The sequence below is a fragment of the Larus michahellis genome, chromosome 10 (assembly GCF_964199755.1).
Source record: "Larus michahellis chromosome 10, bLarMic1.1, whole genome shotgun sequence".
Classification (NCBI taxonomy): domain Eukaryota; kingdom Metazoa; phylum Chordata; class Aves; order Charadriiformes; family Laridae; genus Larus; species Larus michahellis.
Genome location: NC_133905.1, coordinates 19,143,278 through 19,156,830, shown reverse-complemented (window position 1 = coordinate 19,156,830; position 13,553 = coordinate 19,143,278). Strand labels below are relative to the sequence as shown.

The window sequence follows — 13,553 nt, the reverse complement described above, 5'->3', positions numbered from 1 at the left end:
AGTTATGATTTTGGACGTCACTTTACATTTACACCAACTCTACGCGATTATGGAAATGTCCAACTGTACAGCTGAAGTGGCGTAACTTACCCTCAATGGGAAGGGGGCTCTGGCCGCCTGTCTTCTCAAACACCCATTTATCAGTAGATGGTGCTGTTGTGTTGGTGAACTTTCCTAAGGGACTAACTGGCTCACGATTTCTGGATTTTCTTACCTCCCTGACTTTACTGTGAGCGTTCTTTGATACCTTTGATAACTAAAGCCTATTACTGAATGATATCGCTCAACAGTATTTCTTGTAAATTCCTCTGCAACACTGAACCCTGGAGAGCCATTTATATCGGTATAAACTGGGTTTAAACAACTAATTTGTTGGAACAACATCAATTTATATTGGCTGTGCACAGGTAACTGACTGCACTAGGCCTGGGGCTCTGGCAAATTGGGCACACTGTTGTGTTTCCTACTTAGGGCATTACCATGGGCATGAGGAATGCCAGCGAGAGGCAAAATGTTCAGGTAGAGTGATGAAGTACTGCTGAATGCTCCTGACTTAAAACCAATCACTAATTTTGTACATAAAATAACCCAGGCACTAGCCTGAACATTTTTTTGATGTGGACCACCTCTACAAATGTTTCCAATGAAGATGAAACTCCTTTCATTAATTCTCATACTCATTAGCTACTTCCATTTAATGATTATCTTTCAGGGTCCTGTAAGACTCATGAAAAGAGAGTCACGGATCGAGTGAGTGCTGGTAGAAACCCAGTGCCTCAGCATGTGGTGCATACTGAATAACACGGTCTCTGCAGTGGTGTGGACACCTATGCTGCTTCCACAGAGCAGAAGTTCAGAGCTGCCAACTGCGACCCGTTTCTGCACGTGATGTTTCCACTGTAGAGTCCTTAGCATAGATTTCCTGCTCCCGAGATACAAATGGCTACTCAGACAGCACGCTGCCTGCACACAAAGACTTTTCCAGAAGAAGATCACTAGATGGAGCCCAATTCTAAGTAAAAAAAACCATGTAAAGACAGCTGCTCAGTGTCTGTGCTGGGCCGCAGCACTCCTGCCTCACGGCACACTACAGCTATCATCTCAGTGTCCTCTCCAAGGCTGAAGATGAAACACCTTCTGAATGTGCAGGTTAACTACAGGTTGCAGCAAACAACAGCCACTTCCTACCCTCTAGTCCAGCTCTGTTCAAATCCATCATGCTGCAGCAACACCAACATTAAATAATGCCAAATTTAGATCGGAAGGAGCACATGCCTGCAGGCATCCCTGCAGGCATCCCCCTGCAGCCCTGTGCCAGAACTGAAGGGCGAAGGTACAGCCTTCGATACCTTCTGACTCTAGCGCTTGCTGTGCACAGAAAGGGTGAGGATTGAAATTCCACTCTCCCCTGCTCTCCCCTCGCCCCTGCTGGGGATTTAATGTATTCAGATGAAGTGTCGGCTGAAGTCCGTCTTCAGAAGCAAACTGGGGTATCTAAGTACCCATCCCTCTGGGTACTTAGATGGCCCGCAGCACCTCTCTCTCTGAATAGCTCAGTATTATTACTAGCACTCATTGCCGTGCTGTCCCTGATGTAGTAGTGACAAGGAATGGAAGCATGCAAAGGCTAACCGGCTGCTAAATCAAAGAGCGGGGAGTTGAAGGCTGAGTCAGGAGCTGAACATAGGCTTCCTGCTCTCAGGCTCGTGTCCTGCCCATGAGAACATCCTTCTAACCTTATCCTTACCGTCACCTTCCCCTCCCCTCACGGCCCCATCCAATTTGGTTCCGAACAGCACAATGATTACCAGTTTTTAAATATTCATTGTACTTCAATGGAGATGACAGGCAGCCCACTCTCACCTTCTCCCTCATCTCTGGTATGTGAAGAGGTGGAAACTCGTGGCAGGAAAAGAACAATCAAGCTTTTGTTATAAAGTGCTTAAACATCAAAGGTTCAATAACCCTAAAAGGAACTGAAATATTTCCTCCTGGGTCACCCAATTTTAACTTGACAACGATCTATAAACGCAGGACAGAATGGTGGCGGCGCAGCCTTTTCCAGGAGACTCAGCCGAGCTGAAATCCCAACTCCCAGGGGATTCCCAGGTGACCAAGACACGGGGCCAGTGTGACAACCTTATTTCCGCCTCCCGGCCAGCGAGACACGGCAGCACCCGCTCCTCCCGGGGACTGTCGCCCGCTCCCCGCCGCGGCCGGCCGACACCCCGGCGGGGCTGGCGGGGGGCGCAGGGGGAGCTCCCCGCCCCTCCGCCCCCCTCCGCGCTCCGCCCGCGGCGGGGCGGGGGCGTTGCCCATTGGCGGGCGGGCGGCGGGCGGCGGCGCCCATTGGCGGGCGGACGGCGGCGGCGGCGCCCATTGGCAGCGCCCGCCGCGGCGGCCCCGCGTTCCTGGAAAGTTCTTGGAAATGGATCAAAGGCGTTTCCGCGAACGCCCGCGGCGGCGGCTCCGCAGGGCCGGCTGCGCCCCGCAGCCCTCCCCTCCGCCCCGGGAGGGCTCCGCTCCCCTCCCCCGGCGCTGACATCAAGGCGGCCGTTATGGACACATCTATTTATACCTTTTTTTTTTTTTTTTTTTTCCGCGTGGCTGATACCGGCGGAGTGATGCGAATACAATGCGATTCCAGGAATCCCTCACTTCCTGGAACAGATTAAAAGGGGCAAACAAAAGATTACTTAGTAGGTTGGGTTTTTTGTTTTTTTTTTTCCCCTCGGAGCTTCATTACTGCCGGAGTCAGTGAAAAAGCAGGTCGCTGCTCTGCCGGCTCTTAGCATTCGGGGAGATATTATTTATTGGTATCTATTTATTATTATTTCAGAGTGCTCTGAATATTTTTTTCTAAAAGGTTGCTCTGAAGGAAGATTAGTTCCTCTTTAAATATATGTAATTTCCCTTTTTCTCTGGTTATTTTTAAAACTTTTTGTTGTTGTTTTTTAAAAAGCAGAACAAGAACACATTATTTTCTAAAGCACCCAGTGTGCACACATTTTCCTGGCCAAAGTTGCTAAACAAGCCGCAAAGTCTTTCTCGGACAGCCTGATCCTCCGTCTGCTCGGCTTTTCCTGCGCGTGAAACTCAACCTACTGCGGAAGGGCTTTGCTGGGACTCGCCAGCCTTCTCTTACTGTGAGCCCTCACTTTAGGCTGGAACTAGCTTGCTCCTTCTGGGAAGCAAAGAAGAAGACGACGAGAAAAAGAGAAGAGGAGAAAGCATTTCCCACCTTCTTGAAGACTTAATGCTTTTCCCTTGGTCCAGGAGTGACATGATCCTCTGTGTTCAGGGGTAAGATACTTTGCAGCCTTCTTTTAAAAGCTGTGGTTCGATAACTGTGATTAGTAAGATTCTCTGGGATGGTTTTTCGGCTTGTGTGAGTTGCCATGTGTGATTGTAATGGAATGGGAATGACTTATGCTAGCCGAGTGCTGAGCTCTGCGTGTGTGTCCTATCTGTCTGCTTTTTAGATTCCATGGCCAAAAATCATGGACTGTAAAGGGTTCCTGATCTCCATGCTTTCTATTGCAGAAAAGCGACATGGTATTCAAAGTCTTTGGGGGAGTAAAAATTAGTAAAAGTTCAGAGTGTGTTGTTCAGTGGTGTGTGTGCAGCACCAGCGGGGACACAAGCCCGAGACCGTGGGTGTTCTCTAATGTCCCAGTGGAAACAAACTGCTTACAGGGGAAAACTTCCCCAGACTTCAGATGTTTTTGTCTATTTCTAAGTAAATATTTATGCTAAACACATAATTTTGGTTTTCTATTGCTTTTATGGGTAAGATTAAATGTATGTACAGACTTACTCATACGCAGCATTCTGTACAAGCCACAGGGGGCATATATATAGTTACACCATCTCTATTCAGTAAAACAGGTAACATCCAAGTCCCTTCTCCGGTACCAGTGTCTAGTACTGGTGTGTTGGGACTTCAGTGTCTCTATGATCAGCTCAGGTCATCAGTGTGTGTAAATACCTGGTCTGCAGGAATCATCCAGCATATTTGGAAAGTGTCAGCACTGGTTTTGGCCTGAGCCGCAATGTCAGTGTTACCCATCCCGCCTGCCCCCAGCGGATTTTCCTCAGAGGCAGCGCGTTTGCCTTGTCTGCTTTAAATGAGTAAAGCACGGGGATTTTTCTGCCATTGCCCCGCCGCCCAAATCTGTTCCACAGACAAGCGGAGCTCATGCTTACCAATACATTCCTGCTACTCAGTAAGTGTGTTTGTTTTCGCTCTCGTTGTCGGGCTACTGCTGCAGTTCCTACAGCCACGGCAAAGGGAATTCATTTTTCAGCTTAGGCTTTGTGAAACCCTTAGCTGAAGCTTTTCTCCAGGGTTAACATACCAGAGCTACTGCTTCCCTTCACCCACTAAGAACTTGTTATGTAGCCAGATGTGTAGATGGTTGTCTCTAAATATCTTTTTTATGACCATCTATTGCTCAGTTTCCATTATCCCCTAGGATTTCATATATCCTGGACTCCTACTCTGCCTCCTATTCAGACCAAGCTCCCACGGGAGTCTTGGGACGTGGCTGATAGAAGGGAGAGCAGCTCAACGCACTTTTTCTTGTACTATTTGTACTGTGTTACAAAGTTTTAGCTTATCAGCAAAGTAACTGCAAAGCTAACACTAAATGATACCAGACACAGCTAGTTCTCTTGAACTTTCTTGGCTTTCCAAGTCTTTTTGAAACACTAATTGCCAGAGCACAGGGAAGTTCATTTGCTGTTTCTCTGGAGACTCCACATAGACTACCGGCTAGACATGCCAAATTTTATATATGTGTTTTCTTCCTCATTGCAGCTGTTGTACTAACGCTTTACTCTGTTCAGTCCTGGTCCTCCACATGTCTCTCCTCTACTTTCTTTCTTACAAGCACTAATTATTTTCAAACACTTATTTTGCCCATTAAAGGGCTGAATTTTTCATGTCAGCGTATCTTTTTCAACATGTCCTTATCCCAGCAAACGCTTCTTATCCCTCTTGCAAACGTACTTGCATTAAAAGCTGTAGTTTGCCATTACTCACTGATCCCTCTGCTCTCCCTGTCCTGTGCCTGGAGCTGCTCTGGTCACAGCAGCAGCTCTTTTTTCTTCAACCTATGTACAAAGTTGTTTCGGACACCAGCACCTCCCAGTCTATGAGAATTTCTAATCCCACCACGCTCCTTTGAGGCTTCAGCTGCGCTAGGACTTTTTGTAGGGGGGAGAGGGACATAAGGTATACAGAAGGGAAAGAGGAAGAGTATCGGCACGGCCCTTCTCTGGCTGCAGTGGAAGAATCTCCACACTGACTGCAGGGGGTTTGGGCTCCTTCACCTTCAGGTGGCAGAAAGTGTAAGGCAGCAGAGAGTGGGCACAAGGGCAAACCTCATCTTAGGCACACGGGCTCCGCTTCAGAGACCCACCACAGCGGCTCTATAAAAGAAACCTACTGACAAATTCACATAGTTGATGTGTCTTTTGGAGGACTGAACTGTGAACTGGTACAGCCCTTGAAATTGCTTTCTGCACTGAAACAGGAGTATGTTTCCCCACAAAGGTTTGCTATCTCTCCCTTCCTTCCCAGCCTCTTAGCCAATTCCTAATTTCCTCTCCAAAGTAGGTACATAAAAAGAAGAAAAAAACTAGTTCCATGCTAGGAACGAGAAAAGTTTTCTTCATGTTCAAAACCCTTCCCAAAAGGTAGGCCAGAAAAATTTTCCAGGAGAAAATAAGTTCAGAGAGATCTGGAATTTGGACTGCAGTATTCAAGTGAGAGGGCAGCGAGCGGTGCGGGACTCATTTCACTTAACATTGGTCACAGCCATTTTCAGCTCAGTGAACAGTTGGTATAAGACTGCACCTGAGAGAGAATGCTCTGCCAGCGGTGCTGTGTAACACCCTCTGCACAGCGCGAACTATTAGTGCAGTGAAGGGGCTGGTTTACGGTCCTCCTTGCTCAAAAGGGGGGGAAATGGAGAGTCAGGAATCTCCTTTCCCCAAGAAGCTAGACATTTGTGAAGACCATGACATTACGAGGGAGACATCCAAGTATCTTTAAAAATGCAGCCCTCAACACCTACAAATGTCGCTCAGGTGGGACTTGAAAGAAAACCCAGAGGTTTTACAACAGCAACCTCCAGGTATAAAAGTATATTCAGACCCATTGTTCTGTGAAAGCCACTGAAAACGCAGTCCCTGTGATCAAGGGCACCTGGTGACGATAAGGGCCAGCAATCACTTTCATTAGGTTTGGTTTCCTACCCATGAATAGAAATTAAGAAATGAGGATCAAATACCAGGAATGCTAAGTAGATACCCTTCTTCATATGTCCTGATTTGACATATGGAAAAAGGAAGAATGTTCTTTTCTAAATACCAAAAGAATAGCGGGGTTTTGCCTTTTACTGCATGGGCAAGAAGCGTCTCTCTGTAAATTCAATTTTACCAGTGCTTTTACAAAAACCTTACTCCAAATCTATGTGGTTTTATTAGAAATACAGAGTCATGGAACTGGTCAGGTTATCTCTATTCTACTTTTCCCTGCAAAATCTTCTTCCTGCTCCCGTCCCATACCTCAGATTTGGCAGTTTGGGAAGGTGGGGTGCAGCCATGACCAGGGGCAGATCATTTACCACACATTTCTGTACGTACTTAAAGTGTGAGTGTTCCCATACAGCACAGAGGAGGAAGACTGGAAGGGAAGCGCTTATGACTTCAGAGTGTCCTTCCACTTCTCTTTTCAGTGATGCAGGAGGAGGTGGCTGCTGCCTTTGCAATCCCCATCAGCTCCAATGGTGCTGTGACAGTCTCATGTTGAGGACTGTGTTGTGTTTCTCTGGACGCTCAGCTATCTTTTATGTTAAGTGTCTAAAAGAATGTCTCAAGCAAGTGAGTGCCTGTGGGGGATATAACACAGGAGGTGCAGCAGTACAGGGCACACAAAGGCAAAGAGCCTAGAAGACAGAAACTAATGGTTTTGCTCAGGAGATTGCCTGGGAATGAAGACTTCCCTGTCTCCCAACATCCATCCTCCCCCTGGAGCTCTGCCTTCCTTTAGGAATCTCCATGGTGCAGAGAAGGAGCACCCATGGCCCATGAGAGCTCCAGAGGCTTCCTGAAACTGCCCTTAGATGCTGAACTAACCTGAAGAGACCACTAACGCTCTCTTTAGGCCACAGAGGGATTAATGTTCATAGCAGCCCAGCCACGGCAGGACCTCCTGCTGCTGTAATCCCGCAGGGATTACAGTTGCACTGAGGTCTCCATTGTGCCGTTGAATGCTAGGGTTTGTGTAGTGCAGAGGCTTGGCTAAAACAAGAATTCCCATTATTCTACTACAAGATCAGCTCACCCTCCGTTTGAACGCACACATTAAGATCAGGTCAACCTTGAGCAGAAAGTGGGTAGGACAAAACCTGAGCTATTCCCAGTTTTGCTTCTAATTATATTACAGTAAATGACTAACAAACGCACTGGCAGAAAAAGAAATGCTCTAACATTGTAATGATGTAAGTGAAGCTGTAATGCTGCTATGAACCTTATTGCTTCTGAACCTGCATATTAAAAGATAACATCTAAAAATATCAGGTTTCAAATCAACCTTAATTGCAAGATAGACCACCTTTTACAAGGTGAAAGAGGCCAATTCTCCCTGTTTCTAAGGTCTCATCTTTAGCTGTTTAATTTTTCCCCCCTTGATTCTGTCTCTTTGAAAGATAATCATATTGAGGATCTGTTTACAAAATGTAACGTGTTGTAGTACAACGTAGCATGCACTGAACAGACACTGCAACCTATTTCAAGGCAAGGAAAAATAGCAGAGTATGCCCTTCATTTCAGACCTCATCCTTTGCTGGCGGAGGAGAAGATCAGGAGACTGTCACTCAGGGACATTGCGGTGGATTTGCCAGAGCCGATCATGCAGCCTCTCCCAGTTATGGCCTTCCAGGAGGAGTCCGCGCCTGCCTTCGCAGCTCCAGTTCCAGACAGCAACCCACCTCAGACGCGAGACCCTGAAGAAGACCTTCTCTGCATTGCAAAAACCTTCTCCTACCTGCGAGAATCGGGTAAGACTCAACTCACAAAGTCATGGGGTCAGAAGGCTACAGGGAGCAGGGAGCCAACTCTGCAATCTGAGCTCCAGGAAGAATCTCCTGATCCCACTTCGGATAGGAACCTGGTTCTGTCACAGCCATGGCTCACTCTTGTGGATACAGCAAGTGCATTTTCAGTCTCTACAAACTTGTATCATGAAGTAATTTGTTACTAGTGTAAGCAAAAGCTTTGTCTTTAATAACTGAATCAGGAGAAAGAAATGCAAAAAGGGCCCTCTTTCTCTGTAAAGCGCAGTATCTGCGTTAAGTCAGTCATCCCCGTCCCAAGCCCCAGCACAGCAATGACAGGAGTAGGTAGGAAACCCTTAGACCTTGACGTAGTCTTTCTGAAGGTCTTACCAAGCCTGGGCTTGGTTACTTTCCAAGCCCTGAACCCAGTAGGCTTCAAGGCTTCCCTAAACACACTGCTAGTCCTTTAATATGTTTTTTCCCTAACAAGTTCCTTCTGGGATGCTTTTCCAGGTTGGTACTGGGGATCTATCACTGCCAGTGAGGCCAAGCAGCACCTCCAAAAGATGCCGGAGGGCACCTTCCTGGTACGGGACAGCACCCACCCCAGCTACCTGTTCACACTCTCTGTCAAGACAAATCGAGGTCCCACCAACGTCCGCATCGAATACACTGACAGCAAGTTCCGGCTAGACTCCAACTACTTGTCCAAACCTCGCATCCTGGCCTTCCCAGATGTGGTCAGTCTTATCCAGCATTATGTCATGTCCTGCACAACAGAAAGCAAGAACGAGGCTCCTTACCCGCCTCCGTCTCCTCTACCTCCCATGCAAAAAGAGATGGCAGCAGCTGCAGTACACTTGAAACTCATCCGGCCGCTCAGCCGCAAAGACAACATCCCCAGTCTACAGCACCTGTGCCGGCTACGGATCAACAAGTCTACAGCCGATGTGGACCAGCTCCCTCTACCCAGGCGGATGGGGGACTATTTGAAGCAATACCCTTTCCAACTCTGAAGCATGGCCATTATATCTCAGGCGTGACAGACAGGGACAGAAGTAAGAGAACTTTGTGTCTTTGTCCCGCTAAAGCGAGGCATCAGGTGGGCACAGTAAAGACCTGGTTATCAGCAGAGACTGCATCCATCTTTCCTCTCCCCTTCTCTCTAAATCCATTCCAGCGCCAGGGAGGAGTTGGTTGTTTCAGTGAACAACGGGACACAATCTGAGCTCTGAACCTCAGGCCGCGCCAACAGTGGCTGTGAGAAAGTGCTGTAGGCATGTGCACACTACTTGAATTTCAGAGTTTCTGTGAGACCGGAATTGTTAACATTGTTATTTTTGCTATTTATTTCCATGGCAGTTTCTCTCCTCATGGTATTTTAAAAGCACCTTTTACTTTATTCTTTTTTGTTTCTTTTTCTTTTTGTGGAATTAGAGATAGAATAAAGGCTCCCAGCCAACTGGCAGCCAAAAATCTGTGGGAATTTGGATTTGGATTCACATCCAAATAGTACCTGTTTGAACCTGTCCCTGTAACAGGTCACAGGAGTCCACATCCAAGCTCCCCCAGACTTCTGGGGTATGTAGGACTCAGATGATTGTATCTAGACCCATCTCTAGAGAGGTAAAGAATTTTTTTTTCCTTCCTTAGCTACAGGGGGCTGGGTATCGTAACCTCAAAGCACATTGGTACCAGCTCGTGCATCTCCCAGAGATGCATGCGGCATCATAGGTTGTGGACAGGAGATTTTGAGGAAGCCCTTCTTCCTTGAGAGCTCTAAGCAGAGATTCTGGATATTGAGCTTGGGCCAGGGGGCACTCATCCCATTTTTTTCATCTTCTCCATCTCCAAAGGAAGTTTGTGACAAAATATTTAGAAACAAGTGATCAGAAACCCAATTTTCTTATTTGCAGGCAGAAGGATTTGGTTTCAGAGCGCTCTGCATTTGGCTTGTGTTTTGAAAGTGCCGTTCCCTGACATTGTCCTTGTCTTGCGAGACGTGGGGCAAGAACGGGGTCTCCTGGACCAGGGGTTCAGAGACAGCTCTGCTGAGCTGCACCAGTGACACATACAGCTTCAGGATATTTATTTATTTATTTCTGGGGGGTAACGAATTAGAAGCACCTCAGCAGAAAGAGCTGTCCTTCCTCTCTGCTAACACAACGCCAAACTGCCAGTTGCTCTGTGTCTGCCAGCATTATTCACAAGCCACGTGGCTTCAATCAGAGCTAGGCTCTAGCACACACTGGAAACCACAATTCAACTTTTCTGTTTGCCAAGGTCCAGACCTCTCCTCTCCCTTTCTCCCACTGGCATGTTTGTTACCCTTAATTAGATTTTTTGCTCTGGGATAGTTCTCACCCCCCATCCCTTTCACGTCCCTGCAAATGAAGCACAATGGCTCTCCCTTGCTCCTTTGTGGATAGAAGGGATAAACAGCAGATGGGATCTGCCCAAAACCAAGCATAGACAGAGAAGTTCTCCCTTCCTCTTCATTTGCATGATCCCATCACCTTCCCAGCCTGTCGGAGCCCCTCCATGTCACTGAGTGAGAGCAGAGAAGGGAACAGACAGGTCTAGAGAATTTATCTTTTGGCTTCTTTTGCCCCGAAGACCCCATAACTTGTTAAAGCATGAACCAATGTGAAGGATTCCTCGTTCATCCCTCCCTGGGACTGTCTCTCTGTAAGAAGAGACAAATCCCAGCTATACCTGAGGGTTGAGAGAGGATGTGGAAAAGGATGGGATGGTGAGCCAGGAGACAAGCTCAAAAAATGAGTGGAGTTTCTTCCACCCTAACTTAAAGCTGCCAAAGGGACAAGATGGCCTGATGTGCTTAGGCAGTGTCCTTTTTTTTTTTTTTTCCCTCTCCACATTTATACAAGTTTGTGCTCTTGCAAGCTTTGTTTTTGATACTTTGATGATTGACAGCGTGCATGTGTGATGTCAGGTTTGCTTTTTATTACATCCTTCCCCCTTGCCCCATATGGCAGCAACCGTGGGAAGGTACTGAACGAGAATGAAAACTTAGAAGGCAAAACAAGAAATAAACCTTTTTTTTTTTAAGTAATATAAACCATAAACCACTGAAAAGGCTTCCTTTTATCCAAACACCTCGATCTGCCTGAGGACACTGGGAACAGGGAAACCACAGCTCTTCAAAGAGCAGCAGTGATCTCAGGAAGCCCACGTGGCTCGGCCACAGGCTTGGTACCTACAGCACGTGAAAATCAGTTTGGGAAGTGTTCAGCTCTCTGAAACTTGCCTTCTACTTGATCTTGTCTCTGTTGGGGGTAATGAGGAAATCAAGCTTGCAGGTTTGACCTCGTGCCCCAAGAGAGCCCAGCTAAAATGTCAGAAGCATGTAAGGAGAAGGGATGCCCGGTTAATCCCCCAGCGGGACGATGCAGAGGCCAAGCTGAAGGCTGTAAGCTCATGTGGGCAGGGACCATCTCTGTTATATGTTTGTTCCGCATCTAGCACAATAGGGTTCTCTAGGTGCTACTGCAATACAAAGAATAAACAATACAGTTACTCCAAAAAGTCAGTTTCTTCTATCTTGAGAAAGTTTGTTAAAAATCATTTGACTTGGATTTTAAATAAACATTTTAAATATATTTTAAAGCCACTCGATGTAGAAGTCTTTGGTAAAATCCAAATGGATTCATTCATATTCTATTCACAGAAATCCTCCCCAAGAAGATCAGACAAATTCTTCACCATTTTTTTTTTCAAACAAGACACAAAAACCTTTAAAACAAAGAAAAGTCTTTTGGATACTGAGAGAGTTAACACCAAAACCATCATCAGTGTGGGCCTGGTTTCTACCGCACACAGATGAGCAGTGGCAGACCCCAAGTCCCAAGTTACGAAGGGCTGACGGAACATTCTTTAATGATGTAGAAAAACACAGGAATGATTTTTGCATTGCTTCTGTGTGCCATAGAAAACCATTACAGTCTAAGGGAAAGGAGATGGAAAGTAACTGGAAGTTTGGCCACTTGTTTACAGCAGGCTTCAAGTTGGCCCCAAAGAAAAATTCTGCTCGTGGTAGTGTTGAAAGATGAGTTTGTGAAAGGCAGACCATGCTCGGGCTGCGGGACTCCCACCAACAGCTTTTTCCCCAAGTTCTGCTGCCGCTGGGCCTCAGTCTCCCCATCTTTGCAGCCTGGCCCAGCACCCTTTCCCCTTCTCATCACCTCACGTGCCAGGCAGCAGGCGGGGAAACCACTGGGGAGCTGGATCTGCCCCGTGATGTCAGACGGAGACAGAGGCCACCTCATCTGTCCCGCCTCCACGAAATGCAGGGAATACACTGGGGGAACCCCATTGCTGGCACACGACTCCACTGTGGCCGCTTTGCACTCGCTCCCCAGGAGAGATGCTCATGCCACAGTCCCCCCATCCTGCCCGAAGCAAGGCACAGCGTGTTCTCAACCACTGGAAACAATAACACACGCTCAGAAAAAAAACAGAAGCTCAACTAGTTCCTCTCCATCATTCTCCCTTTCTGAATCCACTGGCTTCAAAGTTCAAGCTACTGCTTTGAAGTATTCCTAAAGCACGTGCTGTCCCTTCCGTGCCAGCCATGGGACTGGCATTCACCACCAAACATTGTTTCCACAACCTCATCAACGGTGGGTAGATTTCCACTGCACACCAACCAGGAAACGCTGGCAATGAATAATCTGCTCAAGTTCAAGTTGTTAAACAAAAACAATCACATCCCTCTTGGTTGTGCTTGAAATGCGGAAAGCGAGTTAGACAGGGTAGAAACAAAACACAATCAAAGTAAGTGGAAAAATGAAAACAAAAGGAAGGAAAAGCTGTATCCATCTTTAAAAGGGAACTCTGAAAACCTTGTAAAATACTGAAAAGAAAGATGCAGTATTTCTGACACGTTATTATGTAATTTCTTAATTTCTTAGCTGGACTAAACTCTTCCCCTAGCTACATATATGAAACCCTGCAGCTCCCTTTCTGCAGACTGAAGGCAGAAAGGATTGGCGTGAGTCAAGCCAACACATAACTGCAGTCACACACGGTTTTACTGCATCGGCTGTTATCTTAACGACTCCCACTCCTGCATCTTCAGCACATTTTGTTAAAGCAAACAGGTTCAAGTTCTGAGAACTCCTGCGCCAAACCTCCGTGCAATTGAGTTCCACATCGCTGGAAACGGGAGCATTCGTGGAAATGCAGACTGACCTTTACAATCTCTGAAGTACAGCTGCAACACCTCTCCGGGTGACACCTGTACAGTTTGCTAAGCCAATGCAGGACAATTTGGTTGGATTCTCTCTTGCTTTTCAGATTCTGACTGCAGATAGACACTTGGACGTGGAGCCCTCACTGAGTCTAACAAGCAGATTGAAAGGACCGGGAATAGAAATCCCAGTCCCTGACAGAAACCATGCTACCATGGCTCACTGCCGCACCAGAAATACCCTGCAGTTTGTCAGGCACATATGGTATTATTTTCTGTCT

At 46.9% G+C, this 13,553-nt stretch overlaps 2 protein-coding genes across 2 annotated transcripts in view; one reads left to right on the top strand and one right to left on the bottom strand.

Moving 5' to 3' along the window:
* Positions 1 to 13,553, bottom strand: part of MAPKAPK3 (MAPK activated protein kinase 3) — a 93,831-nt gene that overhangs the window by 56,362 nt on the left and 23,916 nt on the right. The window lies entirely within an intron of this gene.
* Positions 2,404 to 11,694, top strand: CISH (cytokine inducible SH2 containing protein). The gene is made up of 3 exons (XM_074602648.1): positions 2,404 to 3,303; positions 7,840 to 8,066; positions 8,577 to 11,694. The coding sequence occupies exons 1-3, from the start codon at positions 3,257 to 3,259 to the stop codon at positions 9,077 to 9,079; spliced, it is 777 nt and encodes a 258-aa protein (XP_074458749.1). The 5' UTR covers positions 2,404 to 3,256; the 3' UTR covers positions 9,080 to 11,694.

What these genes read in the sequence shown, in the direction of transcription:
- CISH (XM_074602648.1), top strand. Translation starts at nt 3,257, where the DNA reads ATGCTTTTCCCTTGGTCCAGGAGTGACATGATCCTCTGTGTTCAGGG. An exon ending in ATGATCCTCTGTGTTCAGGG is followed by an intron (nt 3,304 to 7,839) that starts GTAAGATACTTT and finishes CCTTCATTTCAG; the next exon opens with ACCTCATCCTTTGCTGGCGG. An exon ending in CTCCTACCTGCGAGAATCGG is followed by an intron (nt 8,067 to 8,576) that starts GTAAGACTCAAC and finishes ATGCTTTTCCAG; the next exon opens with GTTGGTACTGGGGATCTATC.